Source organism: Podarcis erhardii, assembly GCF_964252035.2.
Source record: "Podarcis erhardii genome assembly, chromosome: 14".
In the NCBI taxonomy this organism is placed as follows: domain Eukaryota; kingdom Metazoa; phylum Chordata; class Lepidosauria; order Squamata; family Lacertidae; genus Podarcis; species Podarcis erhardii.
In genome coordinates this window covers 48,608,359-48,628,866 of record NC_138503.1, presented here as the reverse complement: position 1 = coordinate 48,628,866, position 20,508 = coordinate 48,608,359, and the positions used below count along the sequence as shown (strand labels likewise).

The 20,508-nt window shown below is 47.1% G+C and overlaps 1 protein-coding gene across 1 annotated transcript; it reads left to right on the top strand.

The window, feature by feature from the left end:
- The first annotated feature begins 4,066 nt into the window (after positions 1 to 4,066).
- DRG2 (developmentally regulated GTP binding protein 2) lies at positions 4,067 to 20,074 on the top strand. The gene is made up of 13 exons (XM_081839986.1): positions 4,067 to 4,209; positions 5,137 to 5,297; positions 6,828 to 6,917; positions 8,360 to 8,420; positions 9,835 to 9,925; positions 10,613 to 10,685; positions 12,774 to 12,864; positions 14,193 to 14,290; positions 15,662 to 15,738; positions 16,755 to 16,843; positions 16,986 to 17,044; positions 17,670 to 17,723; positions 19,211 to 20,074. Exons 1-13 carry the CDS (start codon positions 4,146 to 4,148, stop codon positions 19,295 to 19,297), a joined length of 1,095 nt encoding a protein of 364 aa, XP_081696112.1. The 5' UTR covers positions 4,067 to 4,145; the 3' UTR covers positions 19,298 to 20,074.
- Positions 20,075 to 20,508: the final 434 nt, after the last annotated feature.

The following is a 20,508-nucleotide window of genomic DNA, read 5'->3' as shown; positions in this document are numbered from 1 at the left end:
AACATGGCAAAGAGGCCAATTTCTCCCTTCCCTCCCCTGCAAATCAGAGCAGTCTTAAGAAGCTGCCTGCTATTTTCAGGGGGACAGGAGAGATACGAAGAGCTTGAGGAAATGTGGCAAATAGGCTTTGGCTGGCACTGATCCTGTAGACTGAAGTTGGAAATGTATTCCAGTGGATCTGAATGGCAGTGGGGGTTTTCCTCTTCACTTTCAAAGGAGACGAATCTGAAGTGCTTTGCATGGCCACAAGACGTAATATGACATCCAGATAAGTCTGTTAACCTGACACAGAAGAGTGCAAGCTTGGATGCTGATAGGGAAGTGGATGGGGAGAGTATGGCTGGGTTTGTGAACCTCTTCACTGCTTTTCCACCCTACCCCCTCCCTCCAGTTTTGATCCACGAGTTGGCTGTCTATGCACAATAATGGAGGTTATTTGAGTGCTTTGGGGCAAATATCCCAGGCTGTACAAACAGCTGCTCCTTCCCTTAGGCTTCTCTCTCACCTTATGCCTAAGAAGATATCACACTTGGATACTAGGAATTAACTGTGCCTTTGCTTTGCTTTAAGATAAGGGGGCACAACTTGCTTGGGAAAAGCAGTCCTTTCCTCAGCCTATTTCAGGAGGAAATTAGAGTCTCCAGAGGTAACTCCAGGCCAACTGAAACCACCTTGTGTGTTAACAACGCAGGAAGGGAGGGCATCTCTAGCATAGCCCACGAAGGGGTTAGGGTGAAGGAGAGAGTCTCCTGACAGCAAAGCACCATGGTCCTCATTTCACTTTTGCGAAGCTTTGCATGCAAGAAGTACAGTGCAAGGCCAATACTAGCATTTTAATTCTGTCCCCTGTATTGTGACTGCAAGTGGCCAGGATCCAGCACATGCAATTGCCAGTTCCACACTCCCAGGAGGGCTTTGGGCCTATAGATCTATATTACTATATTACTATAGATCTATAGGACAATAGCGCTCTGTGCTGCATAGCAAAGTGGTCTTAAGTTGAAGGGAGTTGTCGAAAGCAGTTTAGGCGAATAGCACAAAATGGGAGAGGGAGGAGTCCAAAATCCATAAAGGGGTGTGTGTGAAGCACAGGTTCTCATCAACTGGCAGACAGCTTGATTTTAATTGCAAGCTTATTACCTTTTAAATGCTAAAATATTTATTCAGAGATGGACAGAAAGATTACCTGCTGTAATTCACCCTTCCGAAACAGGATTTCAAAATCATTTCAGAATAATAATGTACTGTAGTCCATGTTGTGTCAACAGTTTCTGCATTTGTGTTATGCAAACTTGGCATTTCATAGAAAACAGCCTTTAATTTGATACTTGGAAAGGGCTGCATTCGTTCTGAGGTCTACTCTTAATTTGGCAAATGCTTCTGTACAAGACCACCTACAAGTGTTTGCATTTTAAAAAGTGATGGGGAGAGGCTGCAGCACAACTCCCTTCATGCTTTATTACTGGCTTTGCTGGCTGGGGTTGATGGGAGTTTGAATCCAGTAAAATCTGGAAGGCCACAGGTACCACGGGCAGCTTAAAAGGACACGGGAAGGAACAAGCATTTTAGAAATTGCTTTATTATTTAGCACATAACGCCCCCCCCCCCCCCGGTTTGGCTTGACTTGCACTCTCCACACATACAAACAAGCAACACACCTTTCCCTTATAAACTGTCAGATGCTTAAAGAAATGAGAGTATGAAGCATGGTTGCATTGTGCTTGTAGAGAAGACTAACATGCTGGGGCTTGTCCCAGGCAGCGTGGCTTCCGAGGGTGGAATCTTCCAAGTCTTACTGAAAAGGTTTTATAAAGCTATCTTGTAAATCAGAGTATTAAAGAGTATTTATAGACAAATTGCAGAAAAGGGAGTTTTTCCAGAGTTATCAGTGTCCAAATTAAAAACATGAATTTAACAAGAATGTGTTGTGTGATGTTTCTCACTGTCCTCTCTTTTTCTGCTGCTGCAAGGGAACAATGGCAGGACAGGGGTGTGGGGGTTGTGTGCTTTTTAAAGAAAGGCAAAAACTGACCAAGGAAAGCTAGAACCTGTATCTGCAGTTCTTGCGTAATTCTAATTCTGTAGGCAGGGAAGTATGTTGGGCCAGAACCAACCTTCAAAGGCAATCAGAAGTATGCTGGACACTGAAGCCTGTGATCATTTGCTCCTTAACTGCACCCTGCTCTTCCCCTGCCCATCTGTTGCAAAGGTCTGTATCATAACTAAATTAGGTCACAGATCAACATGGGGCTCTCAGCAGAGTTTTGACTTTTGACCTACAGACACCTGCCAGGCCCTATATTGATGAGACTTTGAAACTTAATAATTATGTTGCTAGCCTTAACTGATGTACAGTTGCTCTGGCCACAAACAAGCCCTTTGGTGACTGCTTCGTTCTCACCAGTTTCCTGGCTGCCCATAAGGACTCCCATCAGTGTTTATGGCCAACGTGCCAAATTAGGGTGGGGTGGTGGGTTTCTTTGTAGGGGTGGAGGCGTATAAAGGTTTTACAGGTGTTTCCTGGGTTAGAAAGGGATAAATAAATCCTATATAACTGTTACCTATGCCGCACGTGAAGAGAGGTGAGCCTGAGAGGGTGGGATGGGGTGGTTGTCTTACAACAGCCCAGGCCTTCCCAAGTGTCCCTATTTTCCAGGGACATCTGTAATTTAGAGAAGCCATTTTGGTTTCTTATTTGATCCCGGAATGCCCCACTTTTCAGTAGGATGTCCCTATTTTCATTGGATAATGTTAGAGGGTATGGAGTTATCTGACCCTCAAGCCGTCTGAAGGCAATCCTGTATAGGGAAGGGGTTTTTTATGTTTAATGATGTTTTTTATATATGTTGGAAGCCGCCCAGAGTGGCTGGGACAACACAGATGTGTAGTAAATAGTAAAATTATCATTATGGAATGGGACGCCCCTATTTTCATTGGAGAAATGTTGGAGGGTATGACAGCTCCAGTCGGTGTTTTCTTTTTTTGCTGGGGTGCGTGGCGGGGACCTGATAATTGTACCACAGAATTGTAGAGTTGGAAGACACCACGAGGGTCATCTAGTCCAACCCGCCCAATGCAGGAATCTCTTGCCCAGCGTTAGCCTCCAAACCACGACCTGAACCTCTACCGCAGCTTTTTTTAAAAAAACTATACGTTTTTGACACTCCCTCTTAGCAAAGACTTGTTTCCCGAAGGTTTGGGAAAGTGTTCCATGAAGTCTCTCTCTTTGGTGAGTGGGGAGACAGGATCTTTCACCCACCCCGCCCTTTCGCCTAGTCCAGGGTGAGGGACAGGGCCAAGAGCAGCCCTGAGACGCAGAGCAAGACCGACTGAGGGAGAGGCAGCCAACAGCAGCCCAGTCTCGGGCTCCGCAGCTCCTTCCACGCAAATACGGCACCCTTCTCAGTTGTAACCAGGGGTCAGCAAACTTTTTCACCAGGGGGCCGGTCCACTGTCCCTCAGACCTTGTGTGGGGCCGGACTACATTTTGAAGGGGGGGGGAATGGACGAATAATAATGAACGAATTCCTAAGCCCCACAAATAACCCCTCTAGAGATGCATTTTAAATAAAAACACACATTCTACTCATGTAAAAACACCAGGCAGGCCCCACAAATAACCCAGAGATGCATTTTAAATAAAAGGACACATTCTGCTCATGTAAAAACACCAGGCAGGTCCCACAAATAACCCAGAGATGCATTTTAAATAAAAGGACACATTCTGCTCATGTAAAAACACCAGGCAGGTCCCACAAATAACCCAGAGATGCATTTTAAATAAAAGGACACATTCTGCTCATGTAAAAACACCAGGCAGGCCCCACAAATAACCCAGAGGTGCATTTTAAATAAAAGGACACATTCTGCTCATGTAAAAACACGCTGATTTCCGGACCGTCCGCGGGCCGGCTCCGGCTCCCAGGCCTTAGTTTGCCTACCTATGGTGTAAACTATCGCCCTCTCTCTTCGACGCGCGGAACGGAAAAGCCGCCGGCTTCGGTTGCCGCAGGGGACAAGAAGGCGCGTCGCACCGCTCCGGGATCACTTCCTGTGGCAAGGGCGGCTGACTGCAACCACTTCCGGGTCAGCGCTCCCCCTTTGCTTTCCCAGGCCAGCTGCGCTTCCCGTCCCGGAGTGCCACGATGGGGATCCTGGAGAAGATCGCGGAGATCGAGAAGGAGATCGCTCGGACCCAGAAGAACAAAGGTTTGGCGCCTCCTTAGGACGCGCCGGCTGAATGGAAGAGGCTCCCCCTTGACTGGGGCCTTTGAAGCGCCTGCTCGGCAGGCAGAAGTTCAGCAGGTGCAGCTTTTCTCGGTTGAAAAGCTTCGCCTGCTCAGTTTTTGCCCCGAGAGGGTTAAAAACAATAATAGGAGCTCTAAGGCCCTGGGCTGGGCAATGGCAGAGGGTTGAGGCTGTTTTTGCGGGGTCGGCAGGGTGTGGATTTATTTTATTTATTAGATTTATTAAGGGAGGGAATAAACTGCAGGGTTGGGGGCGGGCTGCTCTTTAGATGGGCTCCTATATAGGACCAGCATGCAAAATTTGTGTACCAAGTGTGTTGCATTTGTTTGCCCAGGACTGTCTTTTCGTTATCGCTATTTTGCTTAAGCACTTTCTGTGTGTCCCCCTTCGGTATAAATACATTTGGGGAGGGAAAACGAGTGCGGTTGCAAGGTAGCTAGGGGACTTTAAAAAGCGGGGGAATAGGACGATGCGTGGAGATTCATAACACTGAAATTTTTTGGTACTGATTTCAGGTCTCTTCACAACATAAAAACACAGAATAAGAACACAAAATACATAATAAAAGTAAACAAACCAGAAACTATCACAGGGTAACAGTTAAAAGCCTGAAGCTCTTCGTTTTCTTAAAGTTCATACCTAGTGTGCAGTGAAATCTGGCTCTTTATCCCTTTCCCCAGCCCAGCTGAGTAATTGACAGAAATACAACCAGAGGTGCTTTTTGCCTTTAGAAAGGGGAAACAGTAGCTCTGGTTGACCAGGTTGGAGAGCTAGGCAAAAGGAACAGAGAGGGAGCCATTGGGAGAGTACAGGTGCACTAACTCATTGGTCACTGATTTTGTTTCCTAGTCATGTATGTGTGTGTTACTTTTTCTATTTCCGCTTTAGCCACCGAGTACCATCTGGGCTTGCTGAAGGCAAAGCTTGCAAAGTACAGAGCTCAGCTTTTGGAGCCTTCCAAATCGGCGGCGGGCAAAGGCGAAGGCTTCGATGTGATGAAATCTGGAGATGCCCGGGTGGCCCTGATTGGTTTCCCCTCTGTGGGTAAGGTCAGTGACACTTGGAGAATTCCTATTCCTGTGTCTGTTACTTGGTGTGCTTCCTTTTAAAGCAGGTGGGGGGAACCTGTGGCCCTCCAGATGTTGCTGGGCTGCACATCCCATCAACCCCAGCCAGCATCGCCAGGATTCAGAAACGATGGGTGTCTGTAGTCTGGAGGGCCACAGGCTCACCACCCTTGCTATAAATGAAGTCTCACCCTCAAGTTTATAATTCAGGGGTTGGGATGTTGGGGGTCATTCTGCACAGAAACAGTAAAGATGTTTGTACCTTTAAGAACAGTTTTTGTGAGCTCTGGGCTGATTGGTTGCAGCTGGCTATGACTACAAAAGGAGAAAAGCTGCAGTTTGAGCTTTGCCTGCAGGAAAAACACCCACAAGCTTTGTTGTTTGTTGTTTTGAAATAAAACCTTTATTTAATTTGGTTTTACCTCATGGAGTCACAGTTTCTGTCATCTGCCACCAGTGGAAAATCCCCCTCTAGCATGGGAAAGTTTATCCAGGGGCCAAATCTGTCACTGCAAACCTCTCTGTCTAGCATTTGGGACTCTCCCCAGCGGTGTTAGAAACTCAGATATATAAGCTAGGCACCAAACGGCTCCTTAAACCAAGGGTATAGTCACCAAAACGGAATGTTTAGTTGCCACTTTGAGGCAAGACGGCTCTAAACTCTTACTGTTCAAAGGATGGATGGATTTTCATTTAAACATCTGACTGGATTAAGAGCTTTGAGAACTTAAAGAAAAAAAGTCACTTGATCCAGGGTCCATGCCTGTTCTGACCTCTGTTTCTTTATGGTGACATTCATAATGTAAGAATATTCTCCACAACTGTGAGCAGGGCAGTGGGGTGGGGTAAATGAAGACACGCTACAACAATTGGCTATAATGTTGTTCACTACTCCTGCTCAGGCTGCACCGTAAAAGTATTTGGGATTCTGATTACGCAAATAAAATATAACACAGGCATAGGCAAACTCGGGCCCTCCAGATGTTTTGAGACTACAATTCCCACCATCCCTGACCACTGGTCCTGTTAGCTAGGGATGATGGGAATTGTAGTTCCAAAACATCTGGAGGGCCCGAGTTTGCCTATGCCTGATATAACAAATAGAAGGCTACAGGATGGGGTATTAGTGTGTGAAAACAGTCCAGATCCAATGATCCCCAGGCATGCACCTCCAGATGGTGGAGTTGTCAGGCACCATCCTGGTACCCAGGCATCTTCACTTGATTGCAAATGATCAAAAGCCAGGTGCAAAATGCGCCTGGCCATTTTCGAACACTGGTCACTGCCTCTCAGACTCTCCTCCTTTGCAGGGTCATGGTGGGGATTAAATGGGAAAACCAAGTACACTCCCTTGAGTTCTTGGGAGGAAAACCTGGGATGTAAAAGCAAACAAGCAATAAAATAAAATAAAATATGTTTTTACATGGAAAGTTCACATCAGCACGGCTGCTGATTTGTCACAAGTGGGTGGCTTTCCTCTGCCACTGCTAACACACTCATCCTCCCTTTCAGTCCACCTTTCTGAGTTTGATGACTTCCACGGCGAGTGAGGCGGCTTCCTACGAATTCACCACATTGACTTGTATTCCTGGAGTCATAGAGGTTAGCGCAGTTCCATTGGGTTGCCATCTGCTGGGGCAGGAATGAAACCACACTGCGGTTTTATGTGAATGCAAGGGTTGGGAGCTGTTGAATTCTGTTTCTTTTAGAATGGGAGGCTCCATGTATTTCAATTTGCCTTCTGTGGTTTGCCAGATGTTAAAACTATGAAGCCAATGCCTTAACGTTGGGTCCTCTCTCCAAGAATGTATCTAGAGTAGATTGGAGTCCCACCAGCTGTGTTCTGATAGCCACCAGAGACTCGATAAATGCCCTGGTTTAGCTGCCTGCTTGGGGCTGTGGAAATGGAAGGTTGCCACGCCGACAGCAGGGCAGAATTTACAGCTACTCAGGGTGGTGGGTGACCTCAGGCTAAAGCCACACACCCCTCTCAGGACGTCCTCCCATAGGTCCAGTTTTATACCCCCAATGTTCCCTTGAAGTCTTACATTGCCTCTTGCTCCTCTTTATGGAGGATGGAGAGGGGTGTGTGTAGAAACTAGTCTGCTGCAGAAAGGTAAAATTTACATTAATTGTTCTGTCTGTTTTTGCCTCTGGTCCCACTCTCTACTTTGGATTTTTTTTAAAAAAAAAAAGCCTCCGGCATCAGAATCTTTTAGGCCTGCCAATCCTCTTCTTCATTTTTGGGATGAACAAGTTTTAGATGATTGTTTTCACTCATCCGAGGAACTGTCCCTGTGGTCTCTGAGCAAAAAAAGGAGGCTGTGCAGTTCTAAATAAACCAGTAGATCCCCTGATGAAGTGTGTGTTTGTAAGAAAAGTAATAGTCGTAGTAATAATAATAATAATAATAATAATAATAATAATAATATTTATACCCCGCCCATCTGTCTGAGTTTCCCCAGCTACTCTGGGCGGCTCTCAATTGAATGTTAAAAACAATGCAACATTAAATATTAAAAACTTCCCTAAACAGGGCTGCCTTCAGATGTCTTTTAAAAATAAGATAGCTGCTTATTTCCTTGACATCTGATGGGAGGGCGTTCCACAGGGCGGGCGCCACTACCAAGAAGGCCCTCTGCCTGGTTCCCTGTAACCTCACTTCTCGCAACGAGGGAACCGCCAGAAGGCCCTTGGAGCTGGACCTCGGTGTCCGGGCTGAACAATGGGGGTGGAGACGCTCCTTCAGGTATCCTGGGCAGAGGCCGTTTAGGGCTTTCAAGGTCAGCACCAACACTTTGAATTGTGCTCAGAAACGTACTGGGAGCCAATGCAGATCTCTCAGGACTGGTGTTATGTGGTCTCGGCGGCCACTCCCAGTCACCAGCCTAGCTGCTGCATTCTCTGAACATGCATGAAGTGACCTGTAAGCTTAGGATATCAAAACCTGGGGGGGGGGTTAGGGGCTGGAGGTGCTCTGTATCATTCTAACCACCCCCTCCCTCCATGTGCCGTTCACGGTCTTCTCTTTCGTCTTTTGCCAGTACAAGGGAGCCAACATCCAGCTTCTCGATCTGCCTGGGATCATCGAAGGAGCTGCTCAAGGTAGGTGGGGATTGGCGCCTGTGTCTCATTCTGCCCAGAGCAGCATTGATGTTCCTAGGGCAGTAGCACTTTTGCACAGTGGCAAGGGACCTTTTCTTCAGCTTGGTGGAGCACATTCGCTCCTGGGCAGCCTTCCAGAGGCTGTTCCCCCGTGGTGTGTGGGGACCAGAGGGAAAAGTGAGCAAAGCAACACATCCTCGTTTTGTTTTGTATGGCACCTTTCTGCAGTTAAGCCATGCCCAAGGTGGCTTAACAGCATCAAAATATGTACATAGTTTATTCTGACAGCTACAAAATTGTAGCAGAATATAAATATCCCTGAACTCTAAGCTAATGAAAGCATCTCAGTAAGTCTTCAGAAATAATAATAATAAAAATAAAATAATTTTATTTATACCCTGCCCTTCCCGGTTCAGAAAACTGGGCTCAGGGCGGCTAACAACAAATTTAAAACACTTAATTGATGTAACAAAAAACAGCATAAAATACAGTTTAAAACATGAATAACAATAAATTCAGAATTCAAAAATCAATTTAGGGGGGAAATCCATCCAATAAACATTAGATGATCACCAGGTCTAGCTGGCTAAATTAGTCCTATTTGGGCCAGTGAGAAGATCAGGGGAGAATTAGCTGTGGGATCCCAGAGCGGGTAATCTTCATAAAAACGGGAGGAGAAGGGAAGAAAGGGGAGTAAAAGATCAGGCTAAGTTCAAAATGAAAGCCAGGCAGAATAGCTCTGTCTTACAGGCCCAACACAAATAATAATGAAGCCTAACAATAAAAAGACAAACAACAACAGCAACAACCCCCCCCCCCCAATGAATCACATCCTCTTGCATATAGAATGGGCGGGTTGGGACTAGAACGGGAGTTTAAAACTTTTTTGATCTTACAGTGCTGCCAGCTCCACCTGCTTTTGACCCTGGCTCTGTGCAGCATAGTCCCTTCATATTAAGAAGTTTTCCTCCCACCTTGATTGCCAGTCAGGTTAATCGTGCAGCTAGGCCTGCCTCCTCCCTCTCTGTCCTTGGACAGTGAAAAGTCTCGTGGTCCTTGGGGGATGCTCCTGGGAGAAGGATGCAGCCAAGCAGCGGACTGCTGAATTGCAGGCTTTTTCAGCATGGGAAAGGGGGGGATAGTTGTCTAATGAGAACTGGCCTGGGGAGGGTGAGGAGAAGACGTTACCCAAGCACTGCCCTGCGTTTGAAGGAGTGGGGAGCAGCACTAATGGAGCTGTATTTTTAAAAATAAGCCTCTTTGGGAAGCCTTCTGCATCAAAAGACAGGGTGGAAAGCAATTCCTTGTTTGCATGATGCAAAAAAGCAGAGATTCTGTTATTGCTTCTGCTACACAGCTTCTTGCTCTCCTGCTGTCACAGCAAGTAACTCCCATTTTCTCCTTTCCTTTGCAGGAAAAGGCCGAGGGCGCCAAGTGATTGCCGTAGCCCGGACTTCTGACGTCGTTATCATGATGCTGGACGCTACAAAGGGGGAAGTGCAGAGGTTAGCGCCTAGAGGGCAAAGCATTCACGCGTGGGTTGAATTATGTGCAGATCTGCCTGAGGATTTGGCGCTTTCCTGGACTGGAAGGGAAAGGGTCGTGGCTCAGTGGTTGAGTCTCTGCTTTTCATGCAGAAGGTCCTAGGTCAGGGATCGGCAACGTGCGCTCCATGGGCCAGATGCGGCCCACAAAGACCGTTTTACTGGCCCACGAGCCACCGCTGAACCGAGCCTCCCACTCGGTGAGTCCCCCACGCGCTGCGCTAAACCATCGTGGCATAGGGACTCACTGAGCGGCACCAGAAATTGCATCTGCACACACGCAAATACTGGAAATCACGTCTGCACATGTCCAGACACCGAAAATCTCTTCTGCTCAGGTGCGATTTTCAGCGTCTGGGCATGCGCAGAAACAATTTCTGGTGCCGCAGACATGCGCAGACACAATTTCCGGCATAATGCTGCACCAGTCCGCCCCACAGACGATCTCCATGGGAGTGATCCGGCCTATGGCTGGTAAACCTTTGCTGATCCCTGTCCTAGGTGTAACCCCTGGCAGTTTTGGGTAGGGCTGTATATATCTCTTCCTGAAACCCTGGGAGAGGGTTTTGGCTCTCATTTTACTGGGTTTATTTGGGTAATGGCTTGGCGGCTCTTTATGACCACATCCTCCCTCCCTCCCTCCTGCAGAGCTCTGTTAGAAAAGGAACTGGAATCAGTAGGAATCCGGCTGAATAAAGTCAAGCCCAACATCTACTTCAAGGTGAGGCACCGCAGGTGGGCGAATCATAGGGCTGACAGCTCCTCCCGTACAAAACACATAAATACAGCAATTGCCAGCTTGGTGCCCTCCAGGTATTGCTGAGGTCCCCAAACCCATCAGCTGCATCCAGGTTGCCTGTGGTCAGAGATGACGGAGCTGTGGTCCAAAAACATTTGGGCACCGAGTTGACTTACTTGTGTCTCAATAAATAAACCTCACACATGGGAGACAGGACAGACGGTAGGGAAGGCTAGCCTCCCACTCTTCTCCACCTTCCTTCCACCCCACCGGAAATGCTTCTTGGCTGTGTGTAGGAAGTATCCAGCTTTGTGAGATCACCCTCCGCTTCTCGAAATTGGCTCCTTAAATGGGTCACTTGAAATGTGGTGGTGAAGGGGGCTGGGGAAACCGTTTGCAGGAGAGCCGCAAAAGTTCTTGCTTAAAATAAAGATGCTTTGGCTTATTTAAGTGTATTGCTGCTTATGTGAGCAGTTGGGTCAAATTCTGTCCATGTGCTTTTCATTGTTTCTCTGCACGGAGAAAGGACTAGAATAGGGTTGTTGGGGAACTTCAGGGCCAGCGGCCAAATGTGGCCTTCCAGGACTCTTTATGTGGCCCTCAGGTTTGTCCCCAGCCCATGCCCCTCACCAGTCCTGCTCTACACCTGCTTGAGTGGTTTTGCCTGGCTAGGATATGTCCTTGAGCTCTGATGATGCCTTTTGCTCAGAGGGGTATGAGAGAAGAAGCCACTAACATATTTGCATGGCTGGAATGTACACTAGTACTGTACAAAGTTAAGAATCTCACACTTGGCTCTTCTCGCTTTTACAGTGGTGCCTCGCAAGACGAAATTAATCCGTTCCGCGAGTCTCTTCGTCTAGCGGTTTTTTCGTCTTGTGAAGCACAGCTATTAGCGGCTTAGCGGCTATTAGCGGCTTTAAGAAAAAGGAAAAAAACTCGCAAGAACTCACAAGACATTTCGTCTTGTGAAGCAAGCCCATAGGGAAATTCGTCTTGCAGAACGACTCAAAAAACGGAAAACTCTTTCGTCTAGCAAGTTTTTCATTTTGCGAGGCATTCGTCTTGCGGGGCACCACTGTACATCTGGTCCTGCCAGTCACTGGCATGCGGCCCCTGGAAGGTTGCATTTCAGAGAATAAGGCCCTTAGGCTAAAAAAAGAGGTTCTCCCTCCCTTTTAGAAATTAATAGCAAATAAAACAAAAGCTGGACCCAGGCTCCTTCGGGAGGAAAGGCAGGGTAGAAATTGAATAAATCAATACAGTGCTACCTCGGGTTACATACGCTTCAGGTTACAGACTCTGCTAACCCAGAAATATTGCCTTGGGTTAAGAACTTTGCTTCAGGATGAGAACAGAAATTGTGCGGTGGCAGCGCAGCAGCAGGAGGCCCCATTAGCTAAAGTGGTGCTTCAGGTTAAGAACAGTTTCAGGTTAAGAACGGACCTCCAGAATGAATTAAGTACTTAACCCGAGGTACTACTGTATCCTGAAGCAGTCCAGGCCTCTTGCAAGACACTCTGACCATTGCTCTGAGTTGGATTTGAACCCAGAACAATCGTGTTCCAGTCTAGTGATTCACACATGCTGTCTTAAAGCAGTCTGCCACATCTGCCCCTGTTTGGTCACGTAGTGTAAAGGTCACCAAACTTTTTAGGCCCATGAGCATATTTGCAAACTGCAGGAACTGTTGAAGTCGCCATAAGGGCTTGCACTTTTGCTGCCCAGCCATTAATCACATCATTATTTATTATTATTATTATTACTGCTACTACTATTACTACTCTTACTAATAGTACAGGAATGTAGTTTTAAAGTACGTGAACATCTGCAAATGTCAAAAGGATTTAGCCCATGCAAAATTGATGTGATGGTCACTTTAGACCAAAATGAATATATCTTGGGATATACCAAAGGGGCATTCTCAGCAATTCACCTTTCACCTCTGTCTGCATTCGGCAGTGCCATCCTATGCAAACGTTGCAGTGTCCAGTATACTCAAAATATTAACTTTTGCTAAATCAGCCTCATTGAGGGCCATCTTGACAAAGCCTCTTTTCTGTCTTCCAGCCCAAAAAGGGAGGAGGCATTTCCTTCAATTCAATGGTGACGCTGACTCAGTGCTCCGAGAAGCTGGTGCAGCTCATCCTCCATGAGTACAGTATCCTTTTTCACGGAGATTCTTGGTGGCTACATTTCTCAGCAAAGCGATTCAGGGCACCAGCTGTTAAGGTGCTTTGCAGTGCCGTTGGTAACGTCCTGAACAGTTGAGGGTGGGTGGTTTGGACCCAGGCGACCTGAAAGATCCTATCTCTCTGCCTGGATCCTGAGACCCTCGGGTGAGCACCTTCTCTTGGTCCCATCAACATCAGAAGAACTGTTGGTTGTGATGCAGGAGACAGAGTCTTTTGGTGGCTGCTCCCAAGTTACAGAATTGCCTCCCAAGAGAGCTTAGGCTGGCTCCTTCCTTGTTAGACTAAGCAGACTAAGACCTTCCTGCCCAGACAAGCGTTTGGAAACTGAGACGCAGATGATGCTGATATCTAGGCTGCTGTCAGAGCAAATTGTGCTGTAATTGCTGATTCTAAATGTGTTTTGATGTATTTGAATTTATTGTTGTTTAGTCATTTAGTCGTGTCCAACTCTTTGTGACCCCATGGACCAGAGCACGCCAGGCACTCCTGTCTTCTGCTGCCTCCCGCAGTTTGGTTAAACTCATGCTGGTAGCTTCGAGAACACTGTCCAACCATCTCGTCCTCTGCCGTCCTCTTCTCCTTGTGCCCTCGAACTTTCCCAACATCAGGGTCTTTTCCAGGGAGTCTTCTCTTCTCATGAGGTGGCCAAAGTCTTGAAGCCTCAGCTTCAGGATCTGTCCTTCCAGTGAGCACTCAGGGCTGATTTCCTTCAGAATGGATAGGTTTGATCTTCTTGCAGTCCATGGGACTCTCAAGAGTCTTCTCCAGTACCATAATTCAAAAGCATCAATTCTTTGGCAATCAGCCGCCTTTATGGTCCAGTTCTCACTTCCATACATCACTACTGGGAAAACCAATATTTGAATTGGGTCCCCGCCCCCCCTGCATTTTATAACTTTGCAAATGTTGTAAGCTACCTTGAATCCTGACTTGGGAGAAAGGCAGGATAGAAATATATTTAATCATCGTCATAATGTCCTGGTCCTGACACATTGCTGGGCTCAGGAGCGAAGCAGTAGGCTCAGACCTAGAATGAGGACAATCCTGGAGAGGCACTGCCAATCAGTGTTGACAATACTGGACTCTATCAGGCGTATTTTCTCCTCACAGCAACCCTTCGGGGTAGGTTTGGCTGCAAGATTTTGACTGGCCTAAGATTACCTGGCCAGCTTTGTGGCCGAATGGGGATTTGTCCTTGAGTTTCACCAGCCCAAGCTGGATGCTTGTAATAGCACAACACACTGGCTCTCTTAACAAACACAAATGTGTTTAACCTTGACTCTGCTCACCTAAGAAATATTTAATGCAGAGGTTCTGTTCAGGGAAGACTGCACACCTGACGAGTTCATTGACGTGATTGTTGGCAACCGGGTCTACATGCCCTGCCTTTATGTGAGTACCTTGTGAGAAGTTTTGTACTTTTAACAGAATGGGATGGGGGGTGTATTTCACCATAAGCAAGGGTTTCTTTTCAGGGAACAAGTTTCTGAGGAACACAAGTGGTGGTGGGGGGAGAGCGATTGCCTTCCTGCCCTGCTTGTGAGCTTCCCATAGGCATCTGTTTTACCACTGTGGGAACAGAATGCTGGACTAGATAGACCTTTAGTCTGACTCTCCAGCTTTTCTTAAGTTCTCCAACACCCCTGTGGAACGTCCTCCCATCAGATGTCAAAGCAATAAACAACTATCTGACGTTTAGAAGACATCTGAAGACATCCCTGTTTAGGGAAGTTTTTAATGACTGATGTTTTAATGTATTTTAATATGTTTTTAATCTTTTGTTGGAAACCGCCCAGAGTGGCTGGGGAAACCCAGCCAGGTAGGTGGGGTATAAATTAAATATTATTATTATTATTATTTATTCTATCTATAAGAGCTCTCATCTAGGTATTCTGAGTGAATTATGCATTGATTTGAATAAGCTTAATATCCAGATCTTTGGCATTCTAAGACAGAATCCCGTATCCAGAAAGCATCCATTCGTCATGCAGTTAGGCCTTTTTGTTTATGGTATTCGTACTCCAACCTTTAGCCAGACAGGCTCTCAGAGGGTCACACAAAGATCAGTATTAAGATGCTCCCTGCTCTCCAGTCCACAATCAAAGCAAACTTGATGCACAAGGCAAAAAAGGGATAGGAGGAAGGCAAAAAAGGGATTGAGGAAGAAGCAAGCACAATACGCCTGCAGTCTGTACTGGGTGCAATCTGCAGTTCCATGCAATTGTCAGTTAACCTGAGAATAAAGTTCATTCAAAAAAATTGAACCAATCCAAGTTCATAGCCCCTATGGTTGTGGAGACATTGTGCGGACAGAGGCTTCTCTCTTTGAAAAGGGTGGCCAAAAAAGAAAGACACCCTTCTTGGGGGAAAGGGCTGCAAAGCTTTAGAAGAACCAGCCTGTTTTCCAAAACAAATAAGCAAACCACCAGTTGCCTTCCCTGCCTTTTTGGATACTGGATTGGAGACGGATCTCTTACTGTTATAAACTTTTGTTGGGGAAATAAAATCATCGGAAAGCTACAAAGGCTAGCTGCTGCATATAGTTTCTTATGAAGCCTGTTACTTTTTAATGTAGCACCATCAGGCATGTCCCTGCCCCAAGAGGCTTAGACTCCAAATGGGGCTTCCCCAACTTGGTGCCTCCAGCTGTTGCGAATTACAACTCCCGTTAGCACCAGCCCTCAATTTAGCTGAACAGAGAAGGGGGAAACTGACTCCTTGCACCATTAATATTCCTTTCTCCACCACCACCTTTTGGATTAGGTTTATAACAAAGTCGATCAGATCTCCATGGAGGAGGTAGATCGCCTGGCTCGGAAACCCCACAGCGTTGTGATCAGGTAAGGTCAACCTCTCCAGCGCAGTGTCTTGTGGCCAGCATGCGGTTGGCTTAAACTCCAGAGCATGTGGTACGAAGAGCTCTTTGGAAGAAAAGTCATCTTTGGCTTCTGTTCTCCCTGTATACCTTTTGTAATTTGTAATTAGATTTACAGTGGTGCCTCGCAAGACGAAAAGAATCCGTTCCGCGATTCTCTTTGTCTAGCGTTTTTTTCGTCTTGCGAAGCAAGCCCATTGACAGCTTAGCGGATTAGCGCTATTAGCGGTCTAGCGGCTTTTAGCGATCAGCTATTAAGCGGCTTATCAGCGGAACAGCTGATAAGCGGCTTAGGAAAGGGGGGGGGGAGCGGAAAAAACCCGCGGGAACTCGCAAGATTTTTTCGTCTTGCGAAGCAAGCCCATAGGGAAATTCGTTTAGCGAAGCGCCTCCAAAACGGAAAACCCTTTCGTCTAGCGGGTTTTCCGTCTTGCGAGGCGTTCGTCTTGCGGGGCACCACTGTATTCTCACTAGAAGCTGAAGCCTATGGGCAAGTGCATCTCAAATTATGTGATGGGATGAATCAGTGTGTACCCCCCTCCCCACCTGTCCCAATGTGCCAGGAACCACTACCGTACTTGGTCCCTGTAGCATCCCACCAACATCTTGCAGACAGACACCACTTTGGGCAGCACCACTCTAGACAATGTGCACATTTTTAAAAAATCTCAGCACAAACAAGACAACTATTTGAGGCTAGCCAAACAGGCTGAATATCTTCTCCTACCCCAGCCCCGGTCTCCAAGAAAATGATCCCCATTTGATTAACAGAGAAATGCAAACCAAAACAGAAAAAAAAGATGTTTAAAATGATGTAAAAGGTTTTAAAGGCCTGGGAGAGAGGAGGAAAATATTTCCCTGGTTTTGAAATGACATTAAGGTGCCAGGCGAGCCTTTATGAAAAGGAGATTCCACTGCCCAAGCCTTTTCTGTGTCGTCATCGCCCTGCCACCCACTTTGTGTGTGTCCGCCTCTCTCTAGCTGCGGCATGAAATTGAACTTGGACTACCTGCTGGAGATGCTGTGGGAATACCTGGCCCTTACCTGCATCTACACCAAGAAAAGAGGCCGTGAGTAGCACAAGCAGGCCAGCAGGATTGGATGGAACTAGATCTGAAAATGAATACGGGCTTCAGGGGAGGAGAGAGCATCCGAAATTCTCGTGCCTTAGTGACCTTGCTATTTTTTCTCTCTCTTCTCGGTCCCGGACAGAGAGACCAGACTTTTCAGATGCCATCATCGTACGGAAAGGGGCATCTGTGGAGCATGTGGTAAGCATTGAATTTTTGAGCTGCAGAAGCATTCCCCCCCCCCCCGGCTATTTTCTCCACATACTCTTCACTGCCAGCTCTTCCTAGGCTGAAACCATCCAGCCAGAGATTCAGTCTTCTTCTTTGAAAACACACTAGGGCAGGGGTGGCTAACCTGTGACCCCCTGGATCAGCCCCCTGCCCATTGACTGTACCGCCTGGGGCTTCATGGGAGATTGAGTCCAGGAAGATCGCACTGCCTTAGCTACCCTCTGCCTTTTGGCTACAGCTCTGCTTCAGGAGCAGTTGTTGCCTTAACTGCTTCAATGTCCTGAGCTAGAAAATAGGGTAGGCATTGTCCGGTGGTGCCTTCGGGTTTGGGGATTGTGGGGAAGAGAACCATTTTGGGGGGAAGGGAGAAGCTGTTCTGCAGACAGCCGTGAGCATGAAGTTGTCACTTTGGCCAGGAGGAATTAGGTATGTGATGCCAGGCTCATTTTTAAGAGCAGCTCCACTTCAGAACCTCTGCGACACGACTTTGGAAGGGGATAAGGGGTGTCATCTGCAAGGAGTACAGTAAGTAAAACTTAGGGAGCTGAGATTGCAAGGCCTCACCTGGTACATCTGAAGCTTTTTCTCCCTTCAGTGCCATCGAATTCACCGGACGTTAGCAAGCCAGTTCAAGTATGCGTTGGTTTGGGTAAGTGTGCTATGACAAGAAAGTGGGGAAGTGGGGTGGAGCAGAGGCCTTGGGTGTCTTTGCCAAGTATTAGTGATATAGGCAGGAAACATGGGGGAAGATTTTAGTGGCTTTTTAAAAAATAAAAGTAAAAAATAAAAGTAAAAAAATAAAAGGAAGTTTGACAAATGCCCTAAAAGGGATGGGTGAGCTATTAACAGCAGCTCTGTAGAACCTCCGTGTACAGAGTAAGAATATCTCACGGCCAGTGAGGACTGTTTCTTTTATGCTTCACTGGTGGGATTCCCACAGGTATTGTCAAATAATAATAATCATAATAAGCATAATAATTTATTTGTACTCCACTAATAAATACCAACCTAGCAGTTCGAAAGCACAAAAGTGCAAGTAGATAAATAGGTACCGCTCCGGCTGGAAGGTAAACAGTGTTTCCATGTGCTGTTCTGGTTCGCCAGAAGCGGCTTAGTCATGCTGGCCACATGACTTGGAAGCTGTATGCTGGCTCCCTCAGCCAGTAAAGCGAGATGAGCGCCACAACCCCAGAGTTGTCCACGACTGGACCTAATGGTCAGGGGTCCCTTTACCTTTACGTAAGCTGACTAAGTTGCCCCAGCCTCTGGGTGGCTTTCAGCATATACGAAAACGCAATAAAACATTTAAAAACTTCTCTATACAGGGCTTCCTTCAGATGTCATAGTGCCCTCCAGGTGGTGTTGGACTTCAACTCCCATCAGCCTCTGCCAGCATAGCCAGGGATGATGGGAGTTGTGGTCCAGCAGCATCCTGAAGGCTCCCATGGGCTACCAAACTAGTAGCTGGATCTTGTTGGCTCTGTAGTCTCCTCCAGCTGGGGTGTTCTTGCGTAGCCAGATTGGGGCTGACCTTCTCGCAACAGGTAAAGAACTGAGGTGGGGATGAATGTATGGAAAGATAGGGTGGCAGCCTCAAGGGACAAGCTGAGGTGTCCATCACAGCTTCCCATAGCTCAAAAGGGGGACAGCCTTCAGCCCCAGGCCCCCGCACACACACCCTGCTCAATTTCATGTGCTCTGATTTCAACAAGGGGTGGGGGAACAGGGAAAAGAGGTGGCGAAAAGTCGAAAGGAAAACAGGGGTGGTCTTCCCCACCTTCTCTCAACAGGGAAAAGAAGGCTCACCCCTGTTGCAGCTGTTGAATCCATTAGGCCCGGGATAGATAACCCGTAGCCCTCCAGTTATTGCTGGACTCAAGCTCCCATCATCCCTGACCCTTGGCCATGCTGGCAGGGCTGATGGGAGTTGGAGTCCCACAGCATCAGGAAGGTCATGGGTTTGCTGTCCCTGCCCGTCCCGGGGGTAGGAGTGCTCAGAAGGGACCCCTTTCTTGGAGACATTGGCAATCCATTGACAAGTGGCTTTGGGCAGTGGTAGGGGCACCTCCCTCTTTTCTTGCCAGAGAGACCCCCAAACCGGGACTGGTGAAACTCTGTTGTTTTTTGGCTTTCAAGGGAACCAGCACCAAGTATAGCCCCCAACGAGTAGGACTCAGCCACTTGATGGAACATGAAGACGTCATCCAGGTTGTCAAGAAATAATCCTCGTCGCTGGTCCCTCTCCCTGCCCTGCTCTGCAGTATTTTCAACGCGACTCGGCAGAAAACTGTCTAAAAGCCAAAAAGAAGAAGAAAAGCCTCTGTCTGTAATGGGAGGTCTTTCCTTCAGCTCCTCATAAGCTTCCATGAAGCTTCCACGGAGGATAAGAGACTACTGTGGAACTTCTTGCAGGTTAGGGACACGGAGAAGAGGGGTTCTTGTCTTACACACTGACATGCTTAAGGGGCACCTTTCAATAGCATGGTCTTGGGTGCCTTTAAGATGCTCGGAGCGGGTTTGGTTGTGACTTGACAGCTGCCCAGAAAAGTGGCCTTGGATCCATGAGCCGAAAAACACAGGAAAAGAACCATCCACCCTCCTCCTGTTCTTCCTCCCTTCCTCCCGTGTGTGTTGGTTCACGAGCAGAACAAACAGCTCTGTTCAAAAATCAGCACTTCCACTTGGACAAAAATGATTCCGGGCAACGCAAGGATTTGTTTACAGGTGGATCGCTTCGTCACGTTCACAGACTGCCCCGTGGAAGTTCATTTCCACCCGTTTTCTGGCTAAGAGGGGTGGTGTTGATGACTTCCATTGGGGTTAACAGAAACGAGGCCATCTCCTCCCTCTCCCATATCACCCGTTTGGCAAGGCGGCAACCAAGAAACAGCACACCTACTGCTCCTGCAGCTCTGCTCGAGAAATTTACTCCAGACCCATCAGAAGCCATTTGTCCTTCAATTGAAATAAAGAATGGTTCTCATTTCTCTTTGGAACACCCATCATGTCAAAGTTGTGAAGTATCATTTTCTAACTGCTATGAAATATTTCCAGTGGTTCTTTTTATGCTCTTGTTCCTGAGGCTGCAGCTTTTCTTCTCCTCCACTGTAGGGCTGGTCCTGCCTGCTTTTAACAGCTTATTTTGAACTTCTATTTGGCTTTTCTTCTTAACAGTACATTTTTACAATTTGGAAATCTGCCAGGGCTTAGGTGGTGTTCTGGCTGCTCCCGTTCAGCCCAGGGTTCTCTTATGCGTGGCTGGGCACACGTGGCAGGGAGAAAAACTGTTGCATTAAGGAAGAGAGTTTATATTTCAAAACTTCCATGTCCTATATTTGTAGAATCTATTTGTAGGATATTGTAGAGTTGGAAGAGGTTCAGAAAAAGGCAACCAAAATGATCAAAGGGATGGGGAAAGTCCCCTCTTGGGAGAC